The sequence below is a fragment of the Pseudophryne corroboree genome, chromosome 2 (genome assembly GCF_028390025.1).
Source record: "Pseudophryne corroboree isolate aPseCor3 chromosome 2, aPseCor3.hap2, whole genome shotgun sequence".
In the NCBI taxonomy this organism is placed as follows: Eukaryota; Metazoa; Chordata; class Amphibia; order Anura; family Myobatrachidae; genus Pseudophryne; species Pseudophryne corroboree.
In genome coordinates, this window is record NC_086445.1 from 480550817 (window position 1) to 480569696 (window position 18880).

The window sequence follows — 18880 nt, forward strand, 5'->3', positions numbered from 1 at the left end:
ATGGCAGACAGCGTCCCCTTATTACACATTATGGCAGACAGCGACCACTTTTTATTTTCAACCACATCTGTAGCTGAGTGGCTGAGCTCTCTCACCTGGTGCAAGTGGCTCTCCCCCCGCAGCAGCGACTCCCTCCCGGCGGCAGCAGCTCTTCCCCCGCAGCAGCGCTTCTCTCCTGGAGGCAGCGGCTCTTCCCCGTCAGCAGTGGATAACGGAGGCAGCGGCTCTCTCCAGGTTGCAGTGACTTTCCCCCCCCCCCACGGCGGAAGCAGCGGCTCTCCCCCCGGCGGAAGCGGCTCTTCTCCGGCCGCAGCGGGTAACCCGGAGGCAGCGGCTCTCCACCCCCGGCGGAAGCGGCTCTTCTCCGGCCGCAGCGGGTAACCCGGATGCAGCGGCTTCAGAGCAGGTCAAGAGAGGGCGCGGGAGCGCAGGGGGAAAATGCGCTCTAACTAGGTGTGCGCTGTGGGCAATGCCCCTTCTGCACACACCTAGTTACAGGGCTGCCTGGACCCATGGGCCTGCGTGCACCGCACACATTGCATCCATTATAGAAACGCCAATGTCAGTTTATAAGTACCTCATCTCAGGTTTCTGAACCTCTCCAGCGTCTTCAGTCCATGTTTGCAGGATTGCACCATCATAGAAAACCAAAGTCCTTTTACAGTAAGTATTCCCAGTCTTTGAAAAAAGTGCAGTTAGTGCACACATGCGTCAGTAAAAACAAATGTGATACTGCTTTGCCTGGCTATGGAGCGATTCAGCAGCACTTTATACTCCAATACTCCAGGTTTCTTCTGGGAATACTGACTGGCAAAAGGCTTTTTCTGTAACAGTGCAACCCTGTCCCCATGGAGCGGAGACACCAGAAGGGCTCACAAACCTGAGAGGAGGTACTTGTAAACTGATATACTTTACAGCCACCTTATTCCCTGAAGTTACGCAAAGTAACCATAATTACATTCATATAAACCTACGAGTTAAAAACGTTGCTTTCCACTTGTCAATATTGGATTTTTTACAGGTATGTGCTGTTTTAATAAATTATTGTCGCTTGCAGTACGTTGGAGATGCATATCATTTATTTTCCCTAATAATGCTATTTTAAAACTTTGGTTTATCAAATGTATAGAGTATTGATGGAAAAAAAAAGCTTTTCGTTGTTGGTTTTATAGTGAGTTGTAATAAAATGTTATTTCATTTATAGAGAAATTGCTGCATTGGTTTCCCGTCTTATGCTCCTTTTTGCTACATTTCAGCTATTTGATGTTGTATCTGTAAGTACTGTATGTATATATACATCTACTGTATGTCACTTGTTTACCTATACTTGACTATTCTAAGTTCACACATTATCTTTTCTTCTAGAACTCCTGTGGTGGAATATTACGAGGAGCTGGAAAGCAAAAGATTGGAGCAATTACAAATGCTGTTGGGTATTACCTTCTGGGCTTACCGATAGGAATATCACTGATGTTTGCAGCGAAGCTTGGAGTAGTAGGTATGGACAGTAGTTGCTTTAGCATACAATGGGGCACATTTATATAACTGTGTACATGGAAAAACTGGTCAAAATAAGAGTATTTTCCCGTTCTGCTCCAGCTGTGACCTGGCCTTGCTGGTGATATTTACATTTTTAGAAATATCATGCTACAATCTGCTTAATTTTGTTTTCAGTGTAATTCCACTCTTTGTCGCGCTGAAGTAAAAAGCCTTTAGAATTTCCTTTTAATATAAACAGTGAAAATAACAAACAAAGGCCAGGTTTATGCAAGTTTGTTCACAATTCATGAATAAAATAGTAGAGACTATTCATTACTATATTATGCATGTAACAAATTAATCAGCACAGTCTCTTCGTGCGTCCTAGTTGCATAGTGTTGTGACTAAGGGAGTCATTCCAAGTTGATCGTAGCTGTGCTAAATTTAACACAGCGGCCAAACGCCGCTGTGCCGCCCACTCCCGCCCAGCGACTACCTCTGCCTGTCAATCAGGCAGAGGCGATTGCTGGGGAACGCATGCGCCGGCACATGCGCAGTCCCGACCCGATCGCTACGCTGTGATAAACTGCAGAAAGTGATCGGGTCAGAGTGACCCACAAATATGCATTTTCTGCAATAAAGACGCCTGATGCTAGAAGATTCTCAGGCAACCTGTCGTGCCAAGAGGGGCTGTTTGGCACGACTGCAGAAAAGATGTATGAGCACACATCTGTACATGGGTATATTTGGAGGAGTTAAGTTGGTAGCACATTAACAGTGTGTCATAACTATATCCCTCAATCTGACACTACTATATTGCCTTTTCAGAAGAGGCTAGTCTTTCCAGATTCCAAACTACTTAATGTTGGTATGTATAATAATAATAATAATAATGTAGTACAGGTTGAGTATCCCTTATCCAAAACGCTTGGGACCAGAAGTATTTTGGATATCGGATTTTTCCGTATTTTGGAATAATTGCATACCATAATGAGATATCATGGTGATGGGACCTAAGTCTAAGCACAGAATGCATTTATGTTACATATACACCTTATACACACAGCCTGAAGGTCATTTTAGCCAATATTTTTTATAACTTTGTGCATTAAACAAAGTGTGTCTACATTCACACAACTCATTTATGTTTCATATACACCTCATACACACAGCCTAAAGGTCATTTAATACAATATTTTTAATAACTTTGTGTATTAAACAAAGTTTGTGTACATTGAGCCAATAGAAAACAAAGGTTTCCCTATCTCACTCTCACTCAAAAAAGTCCGTATTTCGGAATATTCCGTATTTCGGAATATTTTGATATGGGATACTCAACCTGTAATAATAATAGATAGCAAAAATGGCACATTGTATAGTAGCACTAACCTTACAGACAGCAGGTCTGATTCTGAGTTAGAAGGAAAGTTAAATAGACAAATAACTTTCCACCTTGGTCAAACAATGTTGCACTGCAGGTGGTGCAGATGTAAAATGTTCAGAGAGATTTAGATTTGAGAAAGTTGAGCTCAAATCTAAATTGCAGTGTAAAAATAAAGTTGTCCCGCATTTGTGGGCTACATGCAAAGCAGCCAGTTTTTACGCTGCAGGCAAAACAAATAAATACATGTATTTGCACACTCTGCATTGCTAAATAGTTTGTCTCAAAGTCGCTCTTTTTTTTTTTTTTTTGCTTTGCTACCAATTCAGAATTAGGCCCATCATCAGCAATGTCTCCATCTATCATACTATCCTTCACCACTAATACCTCTATGGAATCATCACTTATTCCCTACTGGGCAAACCAATGAAATGACATCCATATGGAAAGCAGCTAGTATAACAAGCTTCTACCATGTAGTCAGGGGTGTAGCGAGGGTGGCTCCGGTGGAGCACGAGCTTCGGGCGCTGAAAAAGTTATAGGGGGCGCCATCGCCTGACCCACCTTCCCACCCGTCACCTGCTATACCGCAGGCCACTGTACAGGCAGCCACAGAGCAGGAGGAGGAGAAGCAGAGGAGTGCACAATGACTTAGACTCGGAGACTAGGTAGGGAACAGTGCAAGCCAGAGGCGATAGCTGGAGGCACTGACACCTCTGCCGCCTTCTTTATATGTCTCACTGCTTGTAGCTGTACAGCAGGGTTACTTCTGTCCTTCAGCATCACTCTCTGCCCCCATTGCTGCAGAACCTCTTTCTGTCCCAGCTGCTGCAGCACCTCTTTCTGTACCCGCTGCTGCAGCACCTCTCTCTGCCCTGGCTGCTGCAACACCTCCCTTTTTTCTGGCTGTTGTAACACCACTCTCTACATTGATGCTGTAGCATCTCTCTCTGAACCAGCTGCTGCTGCTTTAGCACCTCTCTCTGCATTAGAAGCTGCAGAGTAACATGTACGAGAGATTATTGAGAGAAAAGAAAATAAATTTACAAGAGATCTATTGGATTACCAATCAGATCGTGTAAGAAGTTTCTCTAAAAACCAGAGACGTGATAAATCCTATACCCCTTCAAAACCCAAACAAGGGAAATCTCAGATTAATGCTCGAACAAAAGACATGGGTAGGGATGAATTTAATTCCCCTAGGTCCACTGAACGGTACTTTTATCGTGGTAGAAATCAAATGAGAAAACCCCGCACATATCCCTCATCATCACCTGGGTGGAGGGAAGTTCGCCATACTAAATGGGAGAAAAGATACCCTAATTATTATACTAAATCCAATTATGAGTCTAAATCTCATCAGGAGTCTTTTTTAGACCCAAATCAGAGATTAGGGAACCATGTTCCCCTCTCTCACTTCCAACATCACAACCGATACGAACCCCTGTCAGGGACTCCAAAAAGGGCAAGAGAACAAGAAGAGGAAGACGAGGGGGACAGAGGGGGAGGAAGAAAGAATCAGAGGTTCCATTAGGTGCCGATGCGGTTTTTAACCTCTCTTCCAAACCCTTAAACCAGTCGGAGATTAAGATATTAGCTAAGGGAATGAACTTTGCCCCTACTTCAAAGCCAAATTTCTTTGAACTTTTTATAGAACTCAATAGGTATGTTAGGAGTCTATGTAGAGAGAGGTTTTTTGCTTCCACTAAAAAGAATTCTGGAGTTGGAACACAAGTCATCCTAGATAGAGATGATCAATCAGGTCTTAATATACTAAATGAGTTACTCATAGAAAGCGCAGTGAGTGAATCTCAGTTCACATCAGAGATCCTCACGTTTGATATTCATAATACTTCACAATCTAGATTTAAAAATAAATCCCAATTTTATCCGTTACAACATAAGACAAGCGCTATTGAAACTTTCTATAATAAATCCTCACATGATTTTCGGTTGCTATGTGACAGTAAAATACCCCCCTGTTTGTATAATCTAACTAGTGAAGAAAGGAAGATCCTTAAACAGTTGGCCACTGATACGACAATCACGATTAAGCCTGCCGATAAGGGGGGGGGGATTAGTGATTCAAGACACTTGTGACTATTTAAAAGAGGCTAGACGCCAACTACTTGATGTAACATTTTATCAAGTGTTGGCTCAGGATCCCTCCCGTAAATACCAGCTGGAACTAAAAACCCTATTGGAAACTGCTAAAAGTGATGGTGTGATTGCTCAGGAGGAGTTTAACTTCCTCTACCCCCTCCACCCAATCGTCCCGACTTACTATCACCTTCCCAAAATCCACAAAACACTTCACGAACCCCCGGGGCGACCTATTATTTCGGGGATAGGGGTTCTTACGTCTAATTTATCCTATTACGTTGATCACTTTTTACAACCATGCGCGACATCTCTGAGATCTCATATCCGTGATACTACTGAATTTATCAAACTTGTGGAAGGTCATAAATGGACCCAAGATTACAAACTGATCACTTGTGATGTACAAGCATTGTACACCAATATCCCACATGATAGAGGTGTGCAAGCTGTTGATAAGGCTCTTATAAAATCCGGAATGGACTCAGAGATGAAGCGCAATTTTATCACTTCGGCTATTTATTTTATTTTGACACATAATCACTTTTTATTTGATCACTGTCACTACTTACAGGTCCTCGGTACAGCGATGGGGACCAGGTTCGCACCGAGCTTTGCTAACATCTATATGGGTGACCTCGAACAGACATTGATCTGGGAGGGCCCATACTCTGCGAACCTGGTCCTCTATTGTCGCTATATCGATGACCTGTTTTTTATTTGGAAAGGGGACGATAACACAGTTATTAATTTTGTGGATTTTTTAAACACCAATGAGTATGGTTTGTCCTTCACTTGCACACACCACCCTTCACGAATTAATTTTCTGGACGTAACGGTGGAGGCGGTAGAGGAAAAACTGATGGTGTCATCCTATAAAAAACCTGTTGACACCTGCAGTTATATCCCGTATACGAGCAACCATAAAAAGGGCTGGCTTAATAATGTACCAAAAAGTCAACTGTTTAGGATTAGACGTAACTGCACATTAGACTGTACTTTTGCTGAACAAGCTGAAGAACTTATCACCTCCCTGAGAAAACGTGACTACCCTGAGGATGTATTAGAAGAGGCCATAGCCTATTCACAAACATTAGATAGGAGGAGTATCTTAGAAACTATCAATACACAACCATCTAATGTGGACCCAAATGAGAATGAAGGTTTATGTACTATTATAGCACAAGATATCCCTCCACCTATTGAAACAGTTATTGGGGAACCTAGGTCTACTAATAATAATAATAAAAATAAAAGTAAAAATACTAACAGTGATAATAAAACTCAAAAAATTAATCAATATAATTTGGCTTTCAAATCAAAATTTAATGTAAAAGCAAATAAAATCTCTTGTATAATTAAACGTAACTATAAATTACTGTTGACTGATCCAATATTAAGTATCACTCTCCCTGCAAATCCCACGATTATTTTTAAAAAAGCTAAAAATCTTAGGAATATATTAGCTCCGAGTTTCTTTAAGAGATCTCCTGTAAATACTGAAATGAGCGAACAACCCACATTAGTGGGCTCAAAAGTTGTGGGCTTTTTTAGATGCAACCACAATAGATGCACTACATGCACTCATGTGGTTAATAAAATCAAACATATTTCTCCGTTTGGCTCAAAAACAGAATTTAAGATACAATCCTTTATTAACTGTAGTACAGATTTCGTAGTCTATCTGCTACGTTGTTCGTGTCAGATGTACTATGTAGGGCGAACTACTAGGGCACTGAAGCTGCATTTTATGGAACACAGGAGGAATATCCTTAAGGGATATATGAATCATAGTGTTTCACGTCACTATGCAGAAATCCATTCTAGTAATCCTGCTTGTCTCCAACTAATTGGTTTTGAACAGATTAAGATTACCCCTAGAGGTGGAGATAGATTTAGAACTTTATGTCGTCAAGAAGCTTCATGGATTTGGAAACTACAAACTTTGAAACCTCATGGGTTGAACAAAACCATAGATCTTGAATTTATTTAACCATATATAGCAGTTTCAGCCTATTCAACTTTATTTCTCTCACTGAAGTGTAGATTATTTATTAAGATCGGTCCCTAGATCCTCTTTCTTTTATGTTTTGTTGTTCTCCTTCTTAATCTATACTTTTTTTGTCCATGGAGTGGTTCTGCTGGGCTTGAGACCATGACTGCGAGCGGACCTGGCGCTGCCGCTATACTGCTAGTGACACGCCAGATTCCTTTTCTGCACATCAGTCTGGCCACTGACCCACATAACCATTCTCATTTTTAGATAGGGAATATAGGAATGAATACAATAGTTTCATGTTAATATTATGAAGGTACTAGTCTCTAAATCTATAAAAATATGCATATCTCTCTTTTTGTATGTTTATATACTAAGTCTCTTTGTAGTTTATATTGTCCTATGTTATAACACTAAGATTTGAGTGCCTAAAGATAGCAATATTAAGGGATGTGACATGCAGATATGTTTTTTCGCATGTGTCATTTATGACAAAATTTCTTATAATAAAGGTTCATAAATAAAGAATAAAATTAAGATATAATAAACTTAATGTCCACTATAATTATGCTAACAATAGTACTGAGTACCTAATCCACCATTTGTGCACACATGCCCATATATTTCTTTCCCCCACTCAGGTGTTGGAGATTGTTAAATTATAATTACATAGTTACTAGAAGGATTTTTAGTATAGCTGTAACTCTATGGTATTATAATGATTCTGTCCGCATAACAGAAATGGTCTTTTATATATGTTTTTTTTATGATAAACTGAGAGCTATATGATTGAATCTTATTATCTATAAATGTTTTTTTAATTTGACCACGTTTAATGAGAAACTCTGTGACACGTGTACTTGTGCATGAAGGCTAAGATTTCCATGCACCTGTTGAGCCTCCATACACACCTGTTCCTAATGATTACAATGGGACAAGGTATAAAAGAATTAAAATAGTGCTCAGAGAAGAACACTCTGCCTCTTAAAGAAGCCACCTGAGGTGCGGAGAAACGCGTTGAGGGTACAGAAGAAAGGGCCGCTTTTGACCTAAGTGTCCTAAGGAGCATAATAGACATCGTCACCAACCGCCTGTTACAAGCTGCCGGTGAATGCTTCAGCCTGCGATTTAATCATCTCACTTACACTTCCCCTGCACTTGGAACACTGCTACACCTTGCCCGGCTGGGCACCGCTCAGTTGAGCTGGGGTATTTGCACGACGGTCCGGCGCACTCACTCGGTGCCGTACTGAAGGGAATGGTTTTCATCTAAACATACCGCTGACGGATGTCTCACCCATGCACAGGGTGATAATAAGCGGATTTCAACTACCCATCCCGTGCAGTAAGAGATTACAACGGCTCAGTGAGTAACAGCAATCGGTTGGTCTATCATTCATATGTGCTCCAAGGAAATAGCTATTTAAATCTGGTCACTTTCATATGGTCATAGATGCTAACTATACAATTTGGCAATATTCATTTTTATTTGAACTGTCAGATATGGAACATATGTGAGAGACTAATTCTTTTCTATAGAGACTGGCTCTCCCATCTGTCAGCGTCCCTTTCATATATTTATACACTCCATGTTTGTATTAGAGGTTTATAATACCTCACATTTACGCTTTGTGTATTGTTGTGGTCTTTTAATCAGTTTGTTTTTATGTAATAAATTGTTTTTTATCAACATCACTGATATTGTGCGCCGATCTGGTGATTTGTTTCAGTTGTTTCATTTTAAGGAGGCCGGCTACCTCCTTACCAGGTGGCTGCCATTATCAGGGTTATATTTGCACGTCCCTGCTCAGCGCATACAAACTTTTTTCTGTTAACATGTATAAGAGGCTATACTGTGTGGCGGAACGTGTTTAAGGGACTCTACTGTGCGGTGTTATGTGAATTGGTACTATTCTGTGGCAACACCCCTATATTTTTGTTGTCTGTTTTCGGCTTGCACTGTCCCTTATTTAGACATGGGGGCACCCAAAGGAAACTTTTGCCCTGAGCTCCACAAGGTCTAGGGGAGGGTGCGCCAAAACATACCCTTGCTCCGGGCACCATTACACCTAGCTACACCTCTGCACGTAGTAGGCTGTGGTTATTTGTGAATCCGGACTAGGACTAGACACTGGGTCTGAACTTAAGAGTTGAGGACAGAATTGTGCAGGCTTAATATAAGATCTTCACATGCATACGTGGCAGTTGGCTGAGAAGACTGAGAGAGGAAGCAGAAGGTGACCAGCTATGTGGGTACTGGAACATTGGTGAGGAGACCCACCAGTGCAATAGATAGCTGGAGTGTCACCAGTAACGGAATGTCACTGGGATAAGGTAACCAGCGACTGGGTGGATGAATGTTCAGGAGCTGCTTAAACAGAACGCTGGGCTTGTCTTGACCAGTGAAGCAGGTTTTCAGAATACTGGGATTGACTGAACTAGCAAGGCAGGTTTTCTTAATGCTGGCATTGGCTGGACCAGCAAGGCAGGTTTTCAGAATGCTGGCATTGGCTGAACCAGCATGGCAGGTTTTCAGAATACTGGGATTGGCTTTCCAGCAAGGCAGGTTTACAGAATGCTGGGATTGGCTTTCCAGCAAGGCAGTTTTCAGACTGCTGGGATTGGCTTTCCAGCAAGGCAGGTTTTCAGAATGCTGGGATTGGCTTTCCAGCAAGGCAGGTTTTCAGAATGCTGGGATTGGCTTTCCAGCAAGGCAGGTTTTTCAGAATGCTGGGATTGGCTTTCCAGCAAGCCAGGTTTTCGGAATGCTGGGATTGGCTTTCCAGCAAGGCAGGTTTTCAGATTGCTGGGATTGGTTTCCAGCAAGGCAGATGTCGAAGTCGGAAAATATTACAGTACACACATCACGTACAAACTCAACACATATGGCCTCCGTGCGCGTACTTGTTCTGCCGTGCGTGCACATATTCGCATGTTGCGTATGACCGCTCATGCGATCCTGCGTATTAGCGCGTGGTATGGGTAATTACGGTAGCATTGTGTAAATGCCAAATTGCTTTCCAACAAATATTTAAAATGCCCACTCTAATGTATATTGTGGACGCCTGCGCATCTTATTACCATGTGCTATGTTTGTGAGCTATACATCGCAAAACACTGCATCCCATAAGAGAAAACAATACACCCACACATTATCTGAGTTCCAAAGCTCATTGATGTATATATATTTGTTATTAAAAGGATATGTATTCAATATATCACAATGTACATTATATATATATATATATATATATATATATATATATTGTTACATGGTTACAATTTATACAGTAAGCAGTTAATACAATCTAATTCACATACAGCCACAGCCAGTAATACATCACCATCTCCCTCAATGTACTTTATAATCGCTCCAGTTCCTCCATCTTCAGCTGTGTCTCAACTCCAGCTAACAGAAGCAAAATATTACCAACACTCCATCTCGCTCAGGACCCAGGGGAAAAAGCACGCTTCTGTGTGTCTCTTCAGCAATACACTGAGAGTTGGGGGCGTGCACAGATCTCTTGTGTCTAGCCTAGGGGAGGGAACTTTCTCATTCATGATGAGTCATTGGTCAGTTCATATGCAAACCTTGAAGACATCAAAAGGGCTGGCATGAGTTTCCTGTCCATCACATGCTTGTAATGTCCATTGTTCTAATAATAGTGACTTTAGCTTTCATACATTTAATCATATCTACTTGTTGCAATGAGCTACAACTTAATAACAGGCATCAAATTGATATACACATTAATATGGTTGCTTTAATACCAAATACGACATGTCCATCTTGCTTCGTTCCAATAATACACATACATGACGTTATTCCATTAAATACATTTAAAACATTATGATGTCTGGCGCTTGATATGTTATAATTATGTGCTGTTTGAAATATGTGTCGAATCTATCTCTGTGGCATGTCTGTGTAAATGCATATGTTACCATATATTGCTGTGCTCGCTGCGCCTACTTGCAAGCATAGCAACTCATAATGTGTGGAGTCTGTATGTTCTCTCTATGTAATATTTTTTACTTTGACAGTCCACCCTTTGGCAGTAAACAATAACTGCCATAAATTATTAACATAAGAAAAATATTTCAGACAATAATCGGTGACCTAGACACAAGTATGTATTCATTTCGCAAATCAGACATTTGACTATATTTGGGGAAGACAGGGAGGAGGACGAGACATCCTCTATATGCACTCGGCGGTCACGGGACCACTGGTTGGGTGTGGGACAACATTCAACCTATAGAGTATGCTGGGACAGTGCTTTGGCCTATAATGTCTGATTTGAATGAACATTTCACACATACATGAACCTACATCTTCGTACACTGATGTTCGGATTCGATTGAGGTTCTGCTGGGTAGATGAAGAAAACACAAACAAATTGTGAAAGTGACATAAAATTTTCATGATTTACATATTCCTATCATTTTCTGCACATTGTTTCCATTTCTGGAACGTATGCTAGGTCTGTTTAATCATTGAACAAGGGTTATAAGTAGTGTCCTTCCTAAATAACATAAACCTTCGGAGTTCGGGGAGAGCCACTCATAAACCTTTCTTCCACACATATTAATGAGCTCTTTATCTGCTATGTGTGAATAGCCATTGTCTAATTGTTCCTGATTACATCCCAATTTCCTGAAATTGGTGAGATTTAAACATACCAAGGATTTATCTATGGTACTGGTGGATCTTAAGGCTAGGGGGTCTAGTTATATTATATTCTTTGTCCACTGGTCCCCTCACCCTTCCGTGTAATTCAAGTACCTCAGCTATCGCTAAAAAAAATATAGCACTAATCCTGCATCTTTTCGTCTTAGAGGTACCTGTGAGCACATCCAACATTCCACTTGGTTTAAGACCTTACCCACTAGTGAGTGGTAATCACTCAAGGGATGTCTGTCACCTTATTGCTAGACTGACATCTCTGGATGCTCTCATCTTCAAATATGGAGTCACAATAACTACAAAATACAGTATTCCTCAGACAATAGCCTATCACGTTACCTCCGAACTCCGTAACTACTAGACCTTTGATTTTTCTGTGGCTTTAACAAACTGGTCGGCTAATCCTGGGATCCTATAAGGAAATCACTCCTTCCTCCAGAACCAGTTCCAGTCCCACACTCGACTCCTCATGGAAAACCTCACAAAAATTAGAATGTCCTGAAAAAAAATGTTTGTCAGCGAGAAAGAGACAAAAGAGAAATAGAACAAAACAACTCTTGTTCATAGCAAATCAATTACAATGACTGGTCTTTCTGTAATACTTTAGTACGCTCAGGTAGTGTTCAACAGTGCCTCCTCTCAGTCTTCACGGAACAGACTCTCTGGTGATACTTTTGCGATCTCACTCCATTTACGAGTTCCTTCCGGACTACCGACTTTCCTGCAATGGGAATCGTGGACCCAAGTCTCTCTCTCGGCTACTTTCACTGGGATAGTGCTCTCAACAAAACTTGGTATGGTCCTTCCCACCTGTCTATTAGGCAACCTGAGCGCAAAAACAATCACACAGTCTCTTGGTTCACAATCAAGACAGTATTTGGCATACCAGGAATCAACAGTTTCAAGTTCTTTTGTCAAGTTCTCAAATGTTGGCTCATCTCAATAAGGTACTGTACTGCCACCTCATTGGTGTATTTCTGATCATTGTGCAGATCAATCATGACATGAGGTTGTCTTCCAAAAAAACAAAAAGACACAAAAACCAAAAACAAAACAAAAATTTCGAACAGGGTGATTTGTTAAGTGAAGATCTGGGAGTGGTTCCGATGCTACATAATACTAGTGGCAGTATCTATGATCACAATAGTCCAGTTTCAAGCTTTGCTCCTATTCCTAGGTGTACCATTATCTACACACAAATTTCTGCGCAATTTTTTCTTTGCGATAAACAAAGCAGCATCCGTGGCGGCAAGAAATGCCTCTACCCAGTTTGAGAAAACATCAGTGCACATCAATACATAACAATAATTCCTAAGGGGTGTTAACTGTACGAAGTCGATTTGTATTACCTGAAAAGGTCCATCTGCAGGAGGGATATGGGATGCCTTTGTTGGTATTGCCTTACCAATATTCTTCCTCAAGCAAGTAAGACATGTCATTGCTTTCTTACATGCATGAGAAGAGTACCCTGGTGCACTCCAGTAGGCTCTTACCAGCTTGCACATACCTTCCTTACCCTAGGTGAGTATGCCGCCTCAGCTAGGCTTGGGAGATATGCTCTGGGGGCCACTGGCTTACCTTGTCCATCTCTCCAGAGTCCTGGGGACTCCTAACCATACCCCTTCGACTTCCAGACCTCCTTTTCCTGTAGGGAACACAAATTTGTATCTTAATTTAACTGTTGTGTGTTTGCAATGTAGAGTATCATAAGCATAACTCAAAAAAAAAAACATCTCTAGAGGAGAGAAAGAAGGAGAAAATGAAAAAGAAAAATGTCAGGTTCACCAACAGGCATATCAGTGTCTATACAAAATCTCCCTTCACCAGTATTCTCATCCTTCCTCCACCCTTTGTGCATGACAAGGCACACTGCAGTAATACTGGTGTTATCGTGCTGGTGAGATATACTGGGTTCAGGCAGAACTCTGAAGGACCAATTAGGCATGTAGTGTTTGAACTGTAATCGGGTCCATGTATTGTACCACCCTGTGTGAACGCAAAAGATGAAGAGGAAACTGTGGAGAAACAGAATAGAGGTTGGTGACAGATGAGTTTGTAGAGGTGGAGAAGATTTTTTAAAAATTTGACAACTGGATTGGGCATTTCGGGGAAGTGACTCTCTACTTGGTCTACTCCCCTTAAAAAAATTCTGTGTTTGTTGTATCGCTATTGGGACTATCCCAGCCATCAATCCAGTGTCCTGTCCATCCTAAGTTCATAGGGAACCCGGTATCTGTGAGATAATTTCCTCTACCTGTGATGGACATGAATCTAGAACAGATAAATTTAACATTAGTCTTCGTGGGTGTCTAACATACTTTGTACTTCCTGAGCGGGAGCACATTATATGTATATCATATCTAACAAAGCTCCTGTTAAGTTAATCAGGGGCCATTTCTGCTAGGAAAAATAAGCAAAAGTTTAGAGGCCCCATCTTAACCCCAGCAAGTTTTGTCAAAGGGTAATGTTGCATTTGTTTTGTTCTTCCCATTAGCCAAATCTGTGTTTTCTATATGGCTTGTGATTCCTTACTATATGTCCCTTGGTCCCATCTATGGGGTAAATTTACTAAGGTCCCGATTTTGACCGAGATGCCGTTTTTTCATCAAAGTGTCATCTCGGTAATTTACTAAGCAATAATCACGGCAGTGATGAGGGCATTCGTAATTTTTTGGAAGTCCAACAAAAAAATTACGAATGAATACACCATCGGTCAAAACGCGGCTGTTTAACTATGAATCTCGGTAATTTACTAAGAAGTGCAAAGCAAAAAAAAACCAAACACTGCCGTGAAAAATTACAACTCGTAAAAAAGTGCTTAAAAAAAACAGACCTGCTTTTTTTTACCGTGATTGTATAGGCATGCACGGATCCATGAGATCCGTGCATGTATATCAGTGGGAAGGGGTGGGAAAGTGATTATTTTCTCGAAAAAAATTGCGTGGGGTCCCCCCTCCTAAGCATAACCAGCCTCGGGCTCTTTGAGCCGATCCTGGTTGCAGAAATATGGGGAATAAAATGACAGGGGTTCCCCCATATTTAAGCAACCAGCATCGGGCTCTGCGCCTGGTCCTGGTTCCAAAAATACGGGGGACAAAAAGAGTAGGGGTCCCCCGTATTTTTAAAACCAGCACCGGGCTCCACTAGCTGGACAGATAATGCCACAGCCGGGGGTCACTTTTATATAGTGCCCTGCGGCCGTGGCATCAAAAATCCAACTAGTCACCCCTGGCCGGGGTACCCTGGGGGAGTGGGGACCCCTTCAATCAAGGGGTCCCCCCCCCCAGCCACCCAAGGGCCAGGGGTGAAGCCCGAGGCTGTCCCCCCATCCAATGGGCTGCGGATGGGGGGGCTGATAGCCTTTTGTGATAATGAAAAGATATTGTTTTTAGTAGCAGTACTACAAGGCCCAGCAAGCCTCCCCCGCATGCTGGTACTTGGAGAACCACAAGTACCAGCATGCGGCGGAAAAACGGGCCCGCTGGTACCTGTAGTACTATTACTAAAAAAATACCCAAAAAAAGACAAGACACACACACCGTGAAAGTAAAGATTTATTACATACATGCACACAAACATACATACATACTTACCTTATGTTCACACGAGGGTCTGTCCTCTTCTCCAGTAGAATCCAAGGGGTACCTATTGAAAAAATTCTACTCACCAGATCCCGGGTCCCAGGGTCCTCGGGGCAACCATTTGTAATCCAGGTACTTGAATAAAATAACAAAACGGAGAGCCGAGCCATGAACTGAAAGGGGCCCCATGTTTTCACATGGGACTCCTTTCCCCGAATGCCAGAAACCCACTCTGACTGATGTCTAAGTGGGTTTCTTCAGCCAATCAGGGAGCGCTACGTTGTAGCACCCTCCTGATCGGCTGTGTGCTCCTGTACTGTCTGACAGGCGGCACACGGCAGTGTTACAATGTAGCGCCTATGCGCTCCATTGTAACCAATGGTGGGAACTTTCTGCTCAGCGGTGACGTCACTTTAGGTCAACCGCAGGGCAGAAAGTTCCCACCATTGGTTACAATGGAGCGCATAGGCGCTACTTTGTAACACTGCCGTGTGCCGCCTGTCACTCAGTACAGGAGCACACAGCCGATCAGGAGGATGCCACAACGTAGCGCTCCCTGATTGGCTGAAGAAACCCACTTAGACATCAGTCAGAGTGGGTTTCTGGCATTCGGGGAAAGGAGTCCCATGTGAAAACATGGGGCCCCTTTCAGTTCGTGGCTCGGCTCTCCGTTTTGTTATTTTATTCAAGTACCTGGATTACAAATGGTTGCCCCGAGGACCCTGGGACCCGGGATCTGGTGAGTAGAATTTATTCAACAGGTACCCCTTGGATTCTACTGGAGAAGAGGACAGACCCTCGTGTGAACATAAGGTAAGTATGTATGTATGTTTGTGTGGATGTATGTAATAAATCTTTACTTTCACGATGCTGGTTGCTTAAATATGGGGGAACCCCTGTCATTTTTTTCCACATATTTCTGCAACCAGGATCGGCTCAAAGAGCCCGAGGCTGGTTATGCTTAGGAGGGGGGACCCCATGCCATTTTTTTTATGATTTTACACTGTTTAATTTAAAAAAAAAAAAAAAAATGAACCCCAGCACGGATCACACAGATCCGGCCGAGATTCATTTTTAAAAAGTCGGCAGTGTTTTGCTAATCACTGCCGTAAAAAACTGAAAAAAAAAACCAATGACATCGACATCGGAAAACCCGAAAAGACAAAATACGGCAGCTTAGTAAATTAGTCGTAATCAATTCAAAAAGTTGCAGTTTTACACTTTCGATGTCATTCGTGATTGAACTTTGACCTGAAACGGGAAAATACGAATCTTAGTTAATTTACCCCTATGTGTTTAATAATGTGGCTTGTGTTTTCTGTCTAGGGGGTCTATATTGACTATGTGTCCTACTACTCCTACAATCTCTGGCAAAATGCCCTTCCTTCCTACAAGTGTAACATATTATTGACCTTGACTTACCATTAGGGATCTGGGGTTTGGACTGATGGGTCTTTCCTGTATGTGCCTGTATACCTACCGTCCTCAACCTCTCCTCCTGTTGTTCTCTGTGCCTAGCAATATTCTTGTGATGTTCAATAACGTACTCTCGAAGATTAGCTACTGTGACCCCTTTCCAATTTGGCAAAGAAGTCTGCACCCTGACCCTCAATGCCTTATTGAGCCCGTCCATTAGCACAGAGACAGCCACCTTCCATTTGCCGAATTAGTGTTTACCAGTGATCTTATCCAGACGGAGAGTTTTCTATTACTGCAAAAGACAAAAAAACCCTGTAATAAGCTTCTAGGTCATGCAAAGTATTCATTCAATCCTTCTCATCTATTAAGGGTCTGTACATGGTCCAACAAACATTTCCAAGCTCATCTTGACTAGGGGCATTACTAGGAATGAATACTTCTTATATGGTAACTAAAAGAAATACCCGGGGGTTACCCTGTCTCTGTCCGCTTTCCTACTGGCAAATACTAATGTGCGGACAGGTTTTTCACCATTTCTGACGTTACTTTCTTGATTTTTAATTTATTGTTGGGTTTTACTATATATGTACACGAATGATACCATACTTACCAGTTCCACTGGTCTCAGCCACTTCCCCCGCAGGCTACTGCTCTTCTTTTACCGGTTGGATACTCCTCTGAGTGCATGAGAAATGGCTGAAACCTATCAGGTCGCCTTCTCCTCCTAGATAAAACTTCGACATTCATTAGTACATATATAGGTTACATTCATATTTTTCATATTTTTATTATTTTCTATAGTTTGTATGCTGGCCGTAACTGCTTCCACATCTACATATGGCGGTGTACTTGCTTTCTCTTTTTTTTCCTACTTGTTTATTGTTGCTACAAGTTCAAACAGTTCTTATATTTACGTTCTTGTCTTATATGACTTTGGTTAGACATACCACCTGCAATACCTTAGGATCAAACTCACCAACCCCAGGGAATGATGCCCTATCATCAGCAGTCATACGTACCCATTCATTGCAAAAAGCCTCCGTGTGTGAACCATATTTCCCACGCATAATAAACCTTACTGACCCTTTTGGCCTCAATTCTCCAACCTGAACCCTGCATAAACGTCTCTCACTTGAGCAACTGGCTCCCATATTTGTGGGTCTTGCCTTCTCGACCGTTCCCACAAACACCAAAATACTCAATGCAAGCAGATGCGAGCGCCTTTCACGCGCTTTCGCCCACGCTGGGCAGTACAACGATACACTGTCGATAGTGGATCGCAATGTACCCAACTTAGGGCTCCTATAAGACCTTACAGCACCGTAACTTCTTTCGGTGGAGGTTCTGTTGGAATATTTTCCTGAGAGAGGCAGCGAAAAATTCCTTTTTGGTATCTTTTCACTGGAATTTTTGTAGGGTGCAAAACAGAGAAATTAGATAACTATTGTTCACCCTTTCCAGTGGAAGCCCACCAGGGAGATTTCCCGACATTATCAAAGAAAAACCTCTTTGTCTATACAATCACGTCTGCGTATGCTTTTCCACAGCGCATATGACACAATGGTATCACGTGCTGTGTAGAACACACGGACGTATGATTCAATCGCACAGCCTATAGATACTAGTTATCTATATGCCCTACGATTGCTGTAGACCACCTAGACCACTCTAGACCACCTAGATTTTGGGACACCTAGATCACCTAGACCACCTAGTTCTGATCACGCAAGGTAGCGAACCCTACGCCACCAGGCCTCTAATAACCCAGTGTTTCCATGGGACCCGAATTTCCGGGTTTCAGCTCCACTCACTCCGCTTTCACTCACTCAAATACACCTTGTTTTTCTTTTCTGTACAGAAAATTCCACTCCCCTAGGTTGGTGGTTTTAACCCAGAGGCAGTACCATTTAAACAAAGTCTTACACTAATCTGCTTTTGAAATCGGACAGTTATGTGCTGTCGTATTAAACGTATACTATTCCGCCTTTAATTGAACAACTATCGTGTGATTTGTATTATGCGCCCGCAATCCTACGCAACCTTGCGTAAACACGCGACCGTGCGTGCCTTTACGCTATGTGTGCTCCTGTACTTTGTCCGTACCACGTGTACAACGTACGTCCGCAATTCAACAAACCACACAGTCTCTATAAATGTGAGCAATACTAACTATAATCGCTCACTTAACACAACCCACACTTATTCTGTATAAACCTTAACAATCAGGCCAGAACTGC

General features: G+C 42.1%; 1 protein-coding gene across 2 annotated transcripts in view; it reads left to right on the top strand.

The window, feature by feature from the left end:
* The window catches only part of LOC135029510 (multidrug and toxin extrusion protein 2-like), a 220671-nt gene that overhangs the window by 149185 nt on the left and 52606 nt on the right, over nucleotides 1-18880 (top strand). For both annotated transcript variants that reach the window (XM_063953858.1, XM_063953859.1), the window contains exons 11-12: nucleotides 1205-1274; nucleotides 1366-1498. In XM_063953858.1, the coding sequence (XP_063809928.1) occupies nucleotides 1205-1274; nucleotides 1366-1498 (203 nt within the window). The remainder of the gene's footprint in view (nucleotides 1-1204; nucleotides 1275-1365; nucleotides 1499-18880) is intronic.